General features: G+C 40.3%; 1 protein-coding gene across 1 annotated transcript; it reads right to left on the bottom strand.

Annotated features, from left to right (window-relative positions):
- Nucleotides 1-9,879: 9,879 nt before the first annotated feature.
- Nucleotides 9,880-15,362, bottom strand: LOC146482914 (tetratricopeptide repeat protein 28-like). Its single transcript, XM_085106547.1, has 2 exons — nucleotides 12,407-15,362; nucleotides 9,880-11,720 (listed from the first exon to the last, which is right to left on the bottom strand). Exon 1 carries the CDS (start codon nucleotides 14,909-14,911, stop codon nucleotides 12,416-12,418), a length of 2,496 nt encoding a protein of 831 aa, XP_084962673.1. The 5' UTR covers nucleotides 14,912-15,362; the 3' UTR covers nucleotides 9,880-11,720; nucleotides 12,407-12,415.
- Nucleotides 15,363-15,699: the final 337 nt, after the last annotated feature.

The following is a 15,699-nucleotide window of genomic DNA, read 5'->3' as shown; positions in this document are numbered from 1 at the left end:
ATAGTTAGGGAAGAGCTTGGCAAGGATTGACGCAGATTTCTCATGTTTATCTCGGTTGGCAGAGTGGTTGGTTTCAATTATCAAACCTGCCATAGGCCTTGACTTTCTGGCTTCCAGGGACAACTCAATAGGGTAGGCGTTGCCTAATGTTAACGTTCCGCTCGCAAAGTTAATTACAGCATCGTTAGTCTTTAAAAAATCTCGACCAAGAACAGCATAGTGGCTCATGTCTTCTATTACATGGAATTGACAGGGAAATTCTCTTCCGTTAAATGCCAATGAAACGTGGATCTGGCCGATGGTTGATCATTTCTCACCACTAACGGTATCCACTTCTGAAAAAGTACTAGGAACCATGATGGATGTAGGCTGTTTGGAAAGAACATTCTTGGCAAATCTGGCATCTATTACTGAGATACAAGCTCCTGTATCAACTAGGAAGTCGGCGTGACAACCACATATTTTTCCATTGACAAAGGCGTTACGTCGCTGTTTGAAGTTTGAAGAAGACGTCTTTTGGGATATTGAGCACTTTTGGCCATCTTTGACAAGTGTTCACTAGGCTGGAGTTTCTGTGGTTTTGGAAAATCTTGTCTTAGGTTGCCTGATTGGAAATGGACTTCGGTCTTTTTGTTCTCAGCGCCTTGCTCTTGTAACTGGCGGTCGAGTTTCTCTTTTGGTTGTAGAAAAGTCTCCGTGCGAGATAAGCCATAGGGATCATTTGGTGATTTCACTGTTTGGTCTTTGACGACAATGGTTGGTTCTGATCTGGAACATGTTTGAACTTCTCTTAGAGGGGCGGTTGTTTCTTTTGAAGTGTTAAGCTTATCAGTAAAAATTTCTAACCAAATCACGATCGCCTGGTTTTCGTGTACGGGTGCTGTATATTCTTCTGGTGAAGAGGAGACTTGAGCACACTGTTTTGGAGTAATAGCTGGATGTGGCTTGACTTCGGTATTGTGGTCATCGCTTTCTTTGTGTGTAGTAGGACCTTCTACTATTTCAGCATCAATGGTGTTAATGGTAGGCACTTCATTATTCACTGTAGAAGTGGATGGGAGTGGTTTACTTCGCCGGGCATAGTAGACGTTTCCAGCTTTTTCTCCCTGCTTGTTCTGTTCGCAGAATTGCTGGTCTGTTCCCCTATCTTCATTTACTGTATTAGGGACTTCTGAAGTGGATCGAGTTTGCGCTTGGCTAGTCTGGCCGTTTTCGTTAGTTATCATAGTTTGACTTATGTTCAGCTTAGGCTGCTGTTGGTGGTCGAACTGGGCAAGGACTTGTTCTTCGGCTGGCTCGGCTTCTATTACGGCAATGCGAGGAGTGGTCTGCTCGTGGGGCTGGTTAACCTGTGGCTTATAATTCTGGTATTGTTGCCCACGTGAGTAACAGTTCTGCCTAACATGACCAAGTTTTCCGCAATGGTAACATATAGGTCGTCCTTCTTGGTTCCTGACTCGTGGCTGTTCTTGGCGATTATTTTTATTAGCGTAGGTTCGCATAAATCCGTCTATGCGTGACTGCATTTTACGTATTTCATCCATTGCTTGAGAAAAATCGGTTCTCGTGTCCCGATAACTATCATTTCTCCCGTAATCGTCGGAGCGATTTGACTGGATTTGTTGCGGGCCGCGCTGAACAGCTTTTAGAAGGCGAATTTCTTCTCTAAGACGATGTAATTCCTCTGACTCATTATTAGATCTGTAGCTTTCTCTTGCAGCTGGCTGATATGCCGCAATGTTCTGATTTTCATTTGCTAACAGTCTGTCGTTAAGTTTACGATTTTGTTCGCGCAAATAGCTCACTTCATCATCTGGTCGTATCTTCTGTTCTGGTTGGTAAGCTGCAATTTTAGGTTCTGGGGCACCTTTTGCACCTCCTTGAGCAGCGATGGTTGCTTTAACTACTGCTTCAATAATTTTATCATTCAGTTGGTTGGGTGAAGAATGGCCCGCACGGATCGTTGAGTCAACCATTTGCAGCAATCGTGCGGCGTCCTCAGCGTCACGGTAATTCTGAGGCTGTTTAATCAACACTTCTCGGCGGGTATCAGGGCGTAATCCTTGCACAAAGTACCTTAGTTTTTCTTCTTCTGATAGGTTTAGATGCTGGAACATGGCGTGCAGATCAGCTATGTATTTGTCTAAAGGCTCGTTAGCGCCTTGTTGTCTGCTAGAAAGAGCTTGCCACTGTCTCCAAGTATGATTTCTAGAGGAGTAACGTTCTCTAAGGGCTGTACATAGGTCTTCAAAATTTAAGCGTTGGCTCTCTCGGAGGCTGTAGTAAAAGACTTCTGCAGGGCCTGCCAAGTGAAGGGCTAATTCTGAAGCTGCTGCATTGTGGGCTAAGTTAATACGTCTTCGGGTAAGGTGAAGTTTAAATTTCTCTATCCATCGTTCCACATTTTCATTTTCATATCCATGGAACAGAGAAGGCTTGGTGCTAGAGAAATCTGCTATGCTCGGATAATCTGTAACTGGTGGCGTAGTTTTTAAGTGTCTCGACACTTGTCGTTGGAGCTCGCGGATTTGTTGTTGTAGATCAGAGTTTTCCTGTGAGTCCATTTTGACTGTCAGGCTTTCTTCGCTTGAACTCTTGTCGAGGCTAGTTGACCTTTGCGCTTCAGCGGATTTTCCTTGTTTCTCTGTATTTAGTTCTTTAAGTTTTTGTGAATTTCCTTCTGGTTTATCACTAAACAATATTCTGGGGTGTTTTGTTGTAGATATAAGCGGTGTAGTTTCCTCAATGGAATCTTCTGAATCACTTTCTGTTTGGCTTGAACTTGACTCGCTCGATAAACTAGTTCTTTCAGCGCGTGGCTTTAAAACAGTTTCTGGAGTCCCGTTGGCTGCGTTTACTGCGTGTAAAATTGACGGTGACTCTGATTGGTCTGTACTCGGAGGAATATGGTTTTCGGTTTCGATTTCGTGGACGTGGTTCGTGCTTTGATTATCCTGTGATTCTTGTAGACAGAGTTGACACGGTTCAATGTTTTCCTCCGTATCTTCTGTGGAGCGATTGAAGTATTCGATATCCTCTTCTGAAATTAGTTGATTCTCGGTAGATTTCTTCTGGGTCGATCCAGAAATTGCACGGAATTTTTGGCGTAAATTGTAGCAGCCTTTGGAGCTACTCTTTTTCATAAGGCTCGAAAAAGAGAGTTTGTTTTCGTCGTTTGCTATCGTCAAATAGCAAAGTTTTTTTCTTGTTATTTATTTATTTTTATTTTACTCAAATATGCTCTGTCTCTGAGCGAAGGCTTTTATGTTCGAAGGTAAATATTGACGGTCCACATTCCTCGTGGACAAATAGTAAACTCAAGGTTTCAAATCCAAAGTTCTTGGATGAATAAGGCGTGATGATAATCCTCGTGGATAAATAGTAATATCTCGCGATCAAGCTCGATTTCGCAAGTACACTCAAAATTCAAATGAAATAAGCAATACTCGGAGGGATAAAATCTTTCCGAGGGAATTACCTTCAGTTGAAAGTTCCTTTCCTGATCAAATTTTCTGTCTTCGCAGTGTTCGCGGACTGAAGAAACTGCCCGGTATTCTGGAACCAATGTAACAAAAACAATGTAACAAAACGTTTGTGGCGTGGCGTACGATTTTTATGCGCGGGCGATGCGCGGAGGTAAACGATACAACTCGGGCGTTGTCGGAAGGATAAACGTTGGGGAAAAGCTTCGGAGAGCACTTGACTTGCAGCGTGGCACTTGTTACTGATGCCGAGGTACTAGGTCGTTGTTTCTCGTCCGTGGAGGCGAAGCAGAAAATGAATCTTCACAAAACTGGAACTCAACTTGTTTAATCGTAGATCTTCACAGGTACACTACAGCGTGTTGGGTAACTCGTTCTGGTAACTCGTTCTGTGGTAATTCATTCTGGTAATTCGTCAGCGGGTAATTCAAAGTTCTACAACGTACGACCTTCTTTTATATGTTCTGAGAATACTAATTAATTTCGGTAAGCCTTTCAACTAAAATTAGTTTTACAGTAGAGCAAATAGCTAAACACGTCGTTATTAAAAATCTAGCCTTAGAAAGGATATTGAAACTGGAAATAAGACAGCTGATAACGCTAAAGTTGGCTATAGGATATTGCGCTGGAACTGTACAATTATTACTATTTCCTGGATGTTTACCGAAAGGTCGCTAGAACGGAAAATCTAAGAACCTGTATTTAAACAGCTTTCGTCCATAACGCAATAACGATCGGAAGTTTTGCTCTACGCTAACGAGTTGTGCTCGATCTAATATTCCAAAACACCTTAGGAGCGCAACTGAATAAACATTCATTTCGGCGAGCAATTCACATGTAAGATTATCAATTTCCTAAAACACTAAACTGAAAATACTTTTTGATTTATACGATATTGAATTCCTTTTAAATACAGTACTACGGGGAAATAGTCCTTGTGACACATAGCACAAATAATAAGAGAGATACAGGCAAATGAATAGAACAGCTTGTGAACGCGTAACTAAATTTTCGTTAAATTACACGCCGGAAAAATTCAATTACTTGTGCGCGCAACGTCAAAACTCAAAAACTATAAGTTGTATGGACAAGATTAAACTATTGCTGAATTTGGAAAACAATACAATGTGAATTTAAAAAAGTAGCAGTTTAGGTCAAATAATGTGAGAGATAGAGCCAAATGAATGCAAAAGCTTGTGAAAGCTTAAGTCAATTTTTGTTAAATTACTCACGTATGAAAAAGCTTAAACTTTCGTTGAATTCGGATTAGAATACACTATCATTAAAAAAAAAGTAGCACCATAGCACAAATAATAAGAGAGATACAGGCAAATGAATGCAACAGCTTGGTACACTGCGCGCAACGTCAAAACTCAACAACTATAAATCTCATGGAAAAGATTAAACAATCACTGAATTCGGAAAAGAATACACTTTGGATTAAAAAAAAAGTAGCAGCAGATGTCAAATAATGAGTGTAGAAAGTTGTCTCCAAAACGAGATACCACAGGATATCTGTGGATTCGACCGGAGGTAAACAATCAGGCTGAAAGTGCTTCCCTTCGATCAACACTGGATCGATTCCGATTGTGGATATTTTCTGCAAATATCGATTTCTGACCCGGCAAATTTAGCTTCTTTGCATTTTTAGAAATCGGAAAAGAATCGGAAACCTTTGAATTATCCTCGGAGCTTTATTCGCTTTTGTTTAAATCCATTTTTACTCATGGGAATAATCAATTGCAGTTGTGACCTACCAATGCCGTATTACGCAATCAAAAGTGGTACACCAATATGGCGGTGGGCCAATGCGTGACGTCACGTGAAAACGATCTATAGCTTGTTGCGCTGTCTTTTAGCTCGCTGAGTTGCTTCTTATCTGAAAAACAGCTATTGTGTTCTTAGAGCTGAAATGTACCTCCATTATTTTGTGGCTTAGCTCGCATCCGTAGCAGATATTCGAAGCTACGATAGACAACTCTCTTGTGAGTCTCTGGGATGCTGGTGAAATTTCTTCTGGTGAGTGTCTAATGTTGTTTCTCATGTAAGACTGCAGTTTCGATTTCTTGGAATCTCATCAGCTGCTAGCGTGTTATAATGGGGTTAAAACGTCGCCAAAGAATCCAACAATCCTTTATTGTTTCAGTGAATTATGCAATTTGCTATTGTAGTGAAATATTTATCAACTGCGAATAACACTGAAAGAACATTTAAACCATTTCAATCCGAAAAAACGAAGATCTTCCTAAAAAAACGAAGATTGGTAAAAAAATCGTAGCCTGCGTAGCTGGCGGTTTTTATGGGTGGGCTCACCGGCGAGCCGGGCTCGAGGGCCAAAACAAGTGGCGAGGCCGCGGAGAAATGGGGCGAGGGCAACGAGAAAATTGCGGCAAAGCCGCTCGTTGACGCGTCTTTGCCGCGACTGTCACGGTTCTCTCCACATTTTACCCGCAGCTGCACCACTCGTTTTGGCCCGGCTTTACCGCCCTCCAAAACCGCCAGCTACGCAGGCTAAAAAATCGCGAAGAAAACGAAGACTGTGGGTACCCATAGAGAGGCTCATACAACGTATCGTGTTAACCTTTAACTGTTTATGCTTACGTTTAAATGTAACTCATTGTAACTCTGGCCCTGAAGAAGACTAGTTGTACTGGTTGAAATATTGGCCCCTAATAAATAAGCCCTTTGCCTTAGCGTCAGCCCTGCAATCAGTTCGGTTTATTTACATGTATAGAGACGTCTGGCACGTGCATTTCACTGCAAGAGATCCGGCAACGGAACGTATTCAGAACAGTTTATTTTGCGTCGTGTGGTCCCCTGCCTCAGGCAAAAGTTTCGTATCGTGCTACACCCTCAATTGGAAAAGATGTAGTAATATCGATCACCTAAAAAAGCCGGAGACTTGCATCTTGGAACAGGGAGACTAATTAAACCACCTTTTACGAGACACACCGGCAGTAAACGCGACGTTGAAAATCATGCTCCCAGGGGTGTGGGACCCATTGTTTGATATTAAACTTTTTTATACAGTCCGAACTCTATTAAAGTGCTACTATGATGAAATTCGCGTCTTTCTAATCTGAACCATTTTAAAACATAAACAAGAAGTCTGTACGTGAAGAAGAATGCTGTTTACTATTTTCAAATATCTCTTTTTGTTCCGGAGATATTCAAGTTTTTAAAATATGAAAATTAGCCAAGTGATGACGTCATAAACTCAACCGAATTTTATCAAATATTATGAAAGAAGATATCTCAGCCAATTTGTATCAGAAATCAGAAATGCTTGATCATAATATGAGCTTGTCAGTTTTGTTACCATGGCAACATACTGGGTTCCAGTCGTCCCTGATACTTAAGGCTTTGCTGGCCACCTATGCCGTTCTTTTTTGATATTTGCCAATGGTGCCTCATCTGCATGATCCAGCAAGCGTATAAATATGTTAGGTCGAGTTCGTGGCCTTGTTAAATGTTTTTCAAGCTGAAAATCACTAAAATATTGAAATCAGGCTGGAGGGGACTGGAAAAGAGTGAGTTGCCATGGGAACCGAATTTTTTATAGCCATAGGTGTATTGCTTTTAGAACTATTAGCCTGCCAGGTTTCAATGGTCTCTGCTGTAAATTGACCGAGATAGCTCTATTTATATACTTGATGTTATATTGAGTTGAGAATATGACGTCTTCAGTCATCTCATTTACAAATTTTACACATTTTTCAAACTTTAATATCTTCGGAACCAATGCAGATATTTAGAAACGGTAAACGGCGTTTTTAATCTTTCCTAGAATTCTATGTGATAAACCTTAAAATTCAAGAGGTAAAAATTTGATTATAGTAGCACTTTAAGCGGCCACCTATTAAGCGGGCCGCTTTCCAAAGTCCCGAATTATTTGTCAGTAAAATGCTGTATTCGATACCTCTATTCAACGGCCAACTCTATTAAGCGGCCGCGGCCACCTTTTTGCTGTTGCAAGTTTATTATTATTATTATTATTTTTTACAGCAAATTACCTTTTCAAGCGAAATGGTGACAGATAATATGAAGTTGATAACTGATAAGAACAAGAACTGCAATTTAATCTCCGCCATAATATCACCGATCAACTCCGACTCTTTGCCCTGTTTCACGGTTACCAGGACCTTGCCCAATCTATCGGAAAGGTAAATGACTTGATCTCCTCGTTACTCCGAGTTCTACACTGACGGCAAGGAGCAGTGTCGGATTATTTGAAATAAATCGTCCGTGAAATACTTTGAGCTAAATTTTTTACAGACTGTTGATGCAAGAAAAGGCCTAAGAAACTTGATGTTTTGTTAAATAGATTTGCATAATTTTCTGTAGATACTCAACACTAAAAAAATACTGTACTTATCTACTACGTGGACCCTGTGTTAGAGCTAGAACTTTGCACGGACTTGAAATGCGCAAATAGAGGGCACTTAATGTTTTGTTTCAATGATTCTTGCATTTATCTTCACAAATGTTCACCTTTCAACAAGCGTTTTGCTATATAGAGGCAATAAAATTAAGTTAACTGCCATTTCTACCCAAGCTTTATTGTACCTCTAGTAAGCGGCCAACCTCTATTAAGCGGCCAGTTTTCAAAGTCCCCAGAGGTCCGACTGTAATATAGGGAACGACTAAACATCCCCATCGATCTCAATATTACAGCGGTACAAGAGTGCCATATGGCACAAGAAGTCATTACGCGCTCAATAATGGGTCAATTTGTGTCAAATTTGGACACCAAACAGATCTTGGAGAGATCTGCACAATGGTAACATAAAATCTTACCCCCCTTATGCATAAGACATGATTAACCACCCCTCCATTTTATATTATTCGACGCTAAAATGGACAGGACCATTCATTTAAATAAATTAATTTTTCTTTGTTTACAATGAACACTATTTTGCGAAACAGAAAAAGACTATCTGTTAGAAATCGAAACTTCTTGAAAAATCGATAATTTCGATTGACGCATCAACGCGATTGACCAATTTGCACCGAATGGCTTTCCATATAGCTGATGCGATGGATGCAATGCCTGTAGACATCTATTAGGGGTTGTATATCGTGGGATGAAGATGGGGAGCTCTATAAACGCACTGCGGTATAATGACAGAAGGCGTAACACTGGAGTATCTTTCAGCCATTTTCAATGTTACGTGCACAGCACTAGCGCGCGCCTTATCTTCTTCCGACATGCCGTGTAACCAGGCCTAAGTCTTAGATGCAAGCACAACTGATTTATTTACGGTTAAACTCGACTTTGGGCAAGGGAGATGGGTTTATTAATCTTCAGAGTGACGTGGGGGGGGGGGGGGGGGATATTTAGAAGTCAATCCGAGATCGATAATTAAATCGGTGGTTTTGGAAATTTAACATGCGAACAAAACGGCTGAATTCTATACCGGAAGTTACAGAACAGAGCCGACCGAAAGCGGTCAAATAGTTTTAATTTTTCTGAGAGTCATGCAAAATTTACAGGTTGATACATTTATCAGTCATTTTAGGTGAGCATTTATTGTTAATTTGTCGTTCAGTTTTTTTTTAGCCAATAAGTGTTTAATTTTCATAACGGTCTTTCAGCTGTTTATCTAGCATGTCGAAGATGGGGCGTCGAAAGATAGTCGCTGTTCCAGTCTTCCCTATGCATGTAAAACTGAAAGGCTTTTGATTTCTTTTGTTTGCTCAGTTGTAAGCTGGTCTATTCGTGACCCGCCTAAGGATAATGCTCGTGAACAGTCGCTATTTTTATCTTTATGGCGCGCGAAGATTGGTTACGAGAGTGAATTGAGGCCACTCTCGTGCCCACTCTTCTCTCGCCCCACAAACATACAAATAGGGACTGGGTATGAGTCTGTCTAAGAAGGACCTTGACGGTGGCTTCGAGGTCTTTAAAGGGGCAGTGTCACGTTTTCTAAGTGCCACTTTGAATAGCGAAAAAAAAAAAACATATTTGTATCGGATGGGAACATTAAAATAATGGTTCAATTTTTTTCACAAATAACCCTTCTAGGGAACAAAAACTAGGGTCAATCATTTTTGTCTGCAGATGGCTCAGATGGAAATGGATTGAAACTTGAAAAAATTAGCCAATCTTTTCCAGTTCCTCGTTTGAATTTAAAACTGATTGTATTCTATTTTCACCCGGAGAATTCATTTCAAACTTTCCTCCCGCTGCTCTCAGTGCGATTTCATGGGGTTCTTCGTGAAATATTTGAGCTGTTTTGGTCAACATACAGCAAAATCTCCGCGACGGTCCCCCCTCAGCTTTAAATAAATAAAATAAATAATTTGGATTCTACTGTTCTCAAACCAAACACGTTTTACAGATTTCACTTTTTTAATGTTAATGTTAATGTTTACAATAGTCTCACTTATTATATACGCCACACTAATTGTTCTGTAATGGGGCGGTTTACACGATACTGGTTAGACTTTCATTCCCTTTACGACATGAACGCTGCTGACATCGGATTAGCAAAAGCAGGTTTGATGAAGCTATCAGTTTCATTGTGTAACGAAATGTTGAAACTTAATAGAAATATGAAACAAACAGTCATGTCCCGTTTACAAGACCCCGGAATGAATTTTCCTACAAAAATTGAGATTCCTTGTCCGGTAAAACTTTTTGGTTGAAAATTCACATCGTTTTTACTGATAATGAATAATACTATATATGGAAACAAATCCACCGGTTTGAAAGTCGTTCGGGTATCATGTAAACACAGCTAGCTTACTTACTGACTTTATAGAGCAGTCTTCAATTGAGTGTCACACACAAAGTAAATACTCTAAACAATCAGAACAGATGTAAACAGTTCGGTGAACTAATCAGAATTCAAAGCAAATACATGTAACTTGTAACAGTTGGCCAAGCGCGGGAAAACGTGTGACATCAAGGCACGATTGGCTTTGGCTTTGCTTCCCATTGGTTGAGAAAGTGCCGCGAGTTTTGCTGACAAATCAGAAAGCCGCATAGTAAAGGAAAGCCAAAGCAAACGCGAAATTACTTCGACACCCAATTGAAGAATGCTCTATACCTACTTATTTACCTAGTTCCTTTCATATATACATGAAAAGATCTGCGCCAGGTTGTTTAAAAGACCATTGCGCCAATTTAGAATTGACGTCTACGTCTACCCTGAAAAGAAAAAACTGTTATAATAAAAGCATTTTCTTATGTTTGACTTTAGATAAAATAATTCTACGATGCAGATAAGAGGACCACTCGATTATGGCATCTTGTAAAAAGCAAAAAGAAATCATTTGAAAAAAAAAACCCAGCATATTTCTTAACTTGTTCTCTCAAAATTAATGGGATTTCAAACAACCGAGCCCTGATCAGCTCTAAGATAATAATTGCATCATCATTCTTCTGAGCCTATTAAGCCAGTCAAAGCTAACTACATCACTTGTTGTTGTTATTCAAACACAAGTTAGTGAAAAGTATTTTAGTTTTTGAGTCTTCGCCCTCTTGTAATCAGGTTTCTGTAAGTTAACTCGCAGTCCTAGACAGTTTAAATTCTTTGCTTGGTCTTTTGTGCTCTTTCTAACTTTGAGGGTCTTAGAGACTGTCCTTACTTACAATGACAAGCACAATTTTTGCGGCTAAGATATCGTATTAAAAAAAAAACACAATTTTTTTACAATTTGGAGAAAATCATATTTACATGCGAAACTGAAAACACAAGAAACGTCATTCTTAAAAAAATAAAGTTCTTGCCTCTAAATATGGGTAGATAAGCCGTTAAATTTGGCCTAAGTAACCACATTTTTTCTGAATGAACAATTAAGTAAAACGTTGTTCTCAATATTGTCTTAAAACGAATAATGACCTTAAAAAAATTAAATAAAATGACTTCAAAATATCTTTACAATGTTGGTATGTTATTTGTTAAGCAGCTCTAAAAAATTAAATGTAAAGTCAAATTTATGTATCCAGTTTTCTTAACGTTACATCGAAAGAAGAAAAATTACGTTTTGAAAACTTCATAAAGTGAAGTGGCATTTTGGAAAATGCGCACTAAAATCAAGCCTGTACATGTCCTTCTCTCCAGATATATTACGAACCACGAAAGCAAAGGTTTAATGCAGTAACTTCATTTTTTTATCCGGCCATTGTACCATAAGTTCCCGGGATAGTCTGCATCACACCAAATGGACGTCATCAATGGAACAGTCAGACTCGCTTAGTAGTCCTCTCTTGTCTTGAGTATGATGACACTTCTGCCAACCAAAAAATATATGACGGATTAGTTTCGCTTGAGGCTCTAAATTTAGAAGTTTGTGGAGTTCAGGTGAAGCGCTTAATTTTTTGTTTGTTTGCCAGAATAAAAGGAAGAGACAAAAACGAACAAAATTGAAGACACTACCCACGAAGCGAGGACATATTTTAAACAAAACATTAATAATTTCCCTTAATTAACGAGACTCCTGGTGCTTCAATTGAAAACAACGTTCAACGGAAGTTTGACTTCCATTAAGGTCAGTAAGTTCATAAAGTTCAAAGGTACCATTGTTAAAAATCTGAGGGGAAATGGTAACATTGATTTCGTTCTTTATCTCAAACGGTTGAAACATTAACTAGTGCGAGAACAGGCGATCAAATAGTGGGGAACGCAATTTTATTTACATTGCTTTCTACTTTCTGAACGCCTGGAAAAGGCTAGTGTAAGAAAAGTAAGGCATTTTCGCATGGTACCAAGGAAACCCGAAAACAAACATCTTTTCATGGCATCCTTTCTAAAGCTATCCCTCGTTTTAATAAACAGCGGGAGGCTTGGTAATTGAAATAATCTTTAGACAGATTTTACAACTATTCCTCTGGCAAGAATTGAGCTTTCTTTGCAGTTAGCTGTCCTTGTTTATCATAAAATTACGTCTGTCTAAAGTCAAACACAAACTAAACTTACCATTCTGTTTCATTTCCTGTCTCCAAATTCAAGCGTCACGTCATCACCAATCAGCACAAATGGAGCCCAGTACTTCAAGTCACGGAACTGCTCTGACTCGCGCAGGGATTTCACAGCCTGGTGAAGAGCCACACTCGCGCTTTTTCCTTCCGCCAGGTGTTGGTAGAAGTGTTTCATGAACTCCATGGTAGCCTCGTCATCAATCGCCCAGAGTGACACCAGAACAGAGCGAGCACCAGCACACAAGAAAGCCCGCGCGATACCAACCACGCCCTCAGACTTGACTTCTCCCCGGCCACTGTGACAGCAGCTAAGAACAACGAGTCTTGCTCGCAGACGAACGGCTTGTACATCTGACATTGTTAATATGTAGTATTTTTTCGCAGGGACGCGAGATGTCCAGCCTGGGTTTGGGGCCAAAAGAATTTCTCCAGTTTGATCACTCCCGTGTGCGGCAATGTGCACCAAAGCAACCGACTCCAATCTTTTCATCACTTCGTCTTTAGTCGCATCTCGTCCGGTGAGAGGTGTGGTCTTTAGAAGTTTTCCAATCATCTCCACTTCCTTTCTGGCGAATGGAAGCTGCTTCCAAACGGGCCTACCAAACAGGTTGGTAACTTCTTCCAAACATGGATCTCCCACGAGCAACGCCCCACTCCTACTGTGAAAGTCCTCGGGCGCATCTGCGATCAGTCGGAAAGCGGTCAACGAGGGAACGATGTGAATCCTGATTGATTCACTAAGCGCAGAGTAAGGAGCCAGGCAAAATGGACCATCTGGAACAAGGAGTAACTGGTCACCTTCGAGCAAGTCTGCAATGGGACCAATAATAACATCATACAGCTGGCGCAAAGAATTGACTGAGGAGGTCGGTGATTGGTCTGTTTCTTCAGCAGAATCTCTGTTGGACGGCGGGTCATCACATACTTCATCCATTGACCGATCCTCGCACATTACCCGAACACCTACAGCAATGTCTCTCAAAGTAGCATCTATTAGCGACTTGCAACTATCAAGTTCTATTTCCTTTTGCTTAAAGAGAATCTCTTTCCCTCTTCGCAGCAACCAAAAACTGATCGCATTTTTATTAAGTGCAACAAAAACTATATCTTTAGTTAATTTGTTTAATATATAGGCAATTGTCTCCTTAGGTTCAGGTAAAGCGGACGTTGATGAGTCAACTCCATACTGTTCTTTCAAAACATCGATCAAGGCCTGTGCTCGTCCTTGCTCAGCAGTATACAAAGCCTCGTCAGTCTCTCCAGTCTTCACAAGAGTTCTCCATAACGAAGTGTACGCACACCGGTGGATATCACGAAAGCTTATTTTCCACATATCTTTTGACTGAAGACGACCTCTTAAGTCATCAAATATTTTTACGCTCGATCGATAATAATCAATTGCCAAACTCAAAGAACCCGCCCATTCATATATATGACCTAGTGAAGAGCATGAGTTTGCCTCTTGAACACTTTCCCCTAACTCTTTTGCAATGCTAAGGTTTTGTTCGAGACACTTAATTGCCTCTTTAACATTACCTAGTCTGGAATACACTTTGCCCAATTTGCCATAAAAATATCCCTCTGCGGCCCTGTCACCCACTTCTTTCAAAATATCAAGACCTTGTTTCGTGTACTTCATGGATTGTTCAAAATCACCCAAGGATAAAAAGGCTCCACCCAGGTGTCCAAAAGCGTACCCCTCAGAATCCCTGGCCCCAATTTCTTGAGCGATACTGAGACATAGTTTCCAGCACTTAAAGGCTTGTTCAAGATCACCAATATTGTGATAAGCACCGCCCAGACTGCCATAGGCCTTTCTCTCCCCTTCCCTGTTCCCTAATTTTTGAGCAAAATTAAGATGTAGTTTGTGGCACTGTACGGCTTGTTTAAAATAACCCAGACCTTGATAAGCATCGCCCAGATTGCCATAGGCTCTTCCCTCCTCATCCCTGTCCCCTAATTCTTTAGCAATATTAAGATGTAGTTCTTGATACTCTATGGCTCGTTTAAAATTACCCAGACCTTCATAAGCATTGCCCAGATTGCCATAGGCCATTCCCTCGTGTTCCCTGTCCCCTAATTCTTTAGCAATATTAATACTTAGCGTTTGATACTCTATGGCTTGCTTAAAATTGCTCTGGCTGTTGTAGACCACGCCCAGATTGAAACAGGCCATTGCCTCCCAAGCCCTGTTCCTTAATTCTTTAGCAATACTAAGATGTAGTTTGTGGCACTCTACGGCTTGCTGAAAATCACCTAGACGGTGATAAGCAGTGCCCAGATTGCAATATACTTTTCCCTCCTTCGACCTGTTCCCTAATTCTTTAGTAATATTAAGATCTAGTTCGTAATACTCTATGGCTTGTTTAAAATTATTCTGACTGTAATAAATATCACCCAGTTTATAATAGGCAATTCCCTCCCACTCTCTATCGCCTATTGTTTTCGCGATGCTAAGCTCTTGCATGTGCTTCACTATATCTTCTGAGTCGCCCTCCGCCATTTAGTTAGATAATGACCGGAGATCCTATCAAATGTGCTTTGTTTCACCAAAGACGTTCCTAGAAAAAGAGAAAGTTTGAGAACTATTCCATTTGTACTTAATTTCTCTGACTCTGATATCTTTCGCACATAAATTTCCACTGACAGACACGGAATCCCTGTAAAAGCTAGGGCTTGATGCAAACTACATTTCTCTTTTGTCCGTTTTGTTGAAAGGATAATTACAGAACCATGTACTGTTGTTTCAATTCGTTTAACGTATCTGTGGCAACTTCAAGTTCAAGGGCGATGAGAGCAATAAGTAAAATTAAGTAAAGTTTAAAACAAATGCCTTGTTGGAAATGACTTGTTTTGCAAGACCCTGGACTCGGCCGCCTTATAAACTAGGAACTGAGCTGGTAGTTAACATGGCGTCATTTGAGGAATTGAGCAAGTTGGTCTTATTAACTTGGCACATGCAAATGACTTACCGTCAGGCTGTACCGTTCACTGCTTCTCAAAATCGGGGCTTCTTGGAGTCAGTTACATCAGCTTAATAAACAGAAATGATGACTCTGTAAATAAGTTATTTACAGACATACAATTACAACGGCAAAGGCCGGCTGGAGACAAACGAAGGAGTGCTTGGGGAGGTGTAATTTAGATAACATGCATGTCATTCAGTTTTAGCTCGATCAATTGTCACGCACTTATAATAATTGCGGCAACGAGAATCGAAACAGAAACTTTAAATGTTACTAATCTTGATCAAAGAAATGAAATTTCAAACATTTGACAGAATTGTCAGCC

This window comes from Pavona decussata, unplaced genomic scaffold (genome assembly GCF_977016875.1).
Source record: "Pavona decussata unplaced genomic scaffold, jaPavDecu1.1 SCAFFOLD_41, whole genome shotgun sequence".
Lineage (NCBI taxonomy): Eukaryota > Metazoa > Cnidaria > Anthozoa > Scleractinia > Agariciidae > Pavona > Pavona decussata.
Note: the sequence above shows the minus strand (reverse complement) of the source record. Positions and strands in the feature narration are given on the sequence as shown.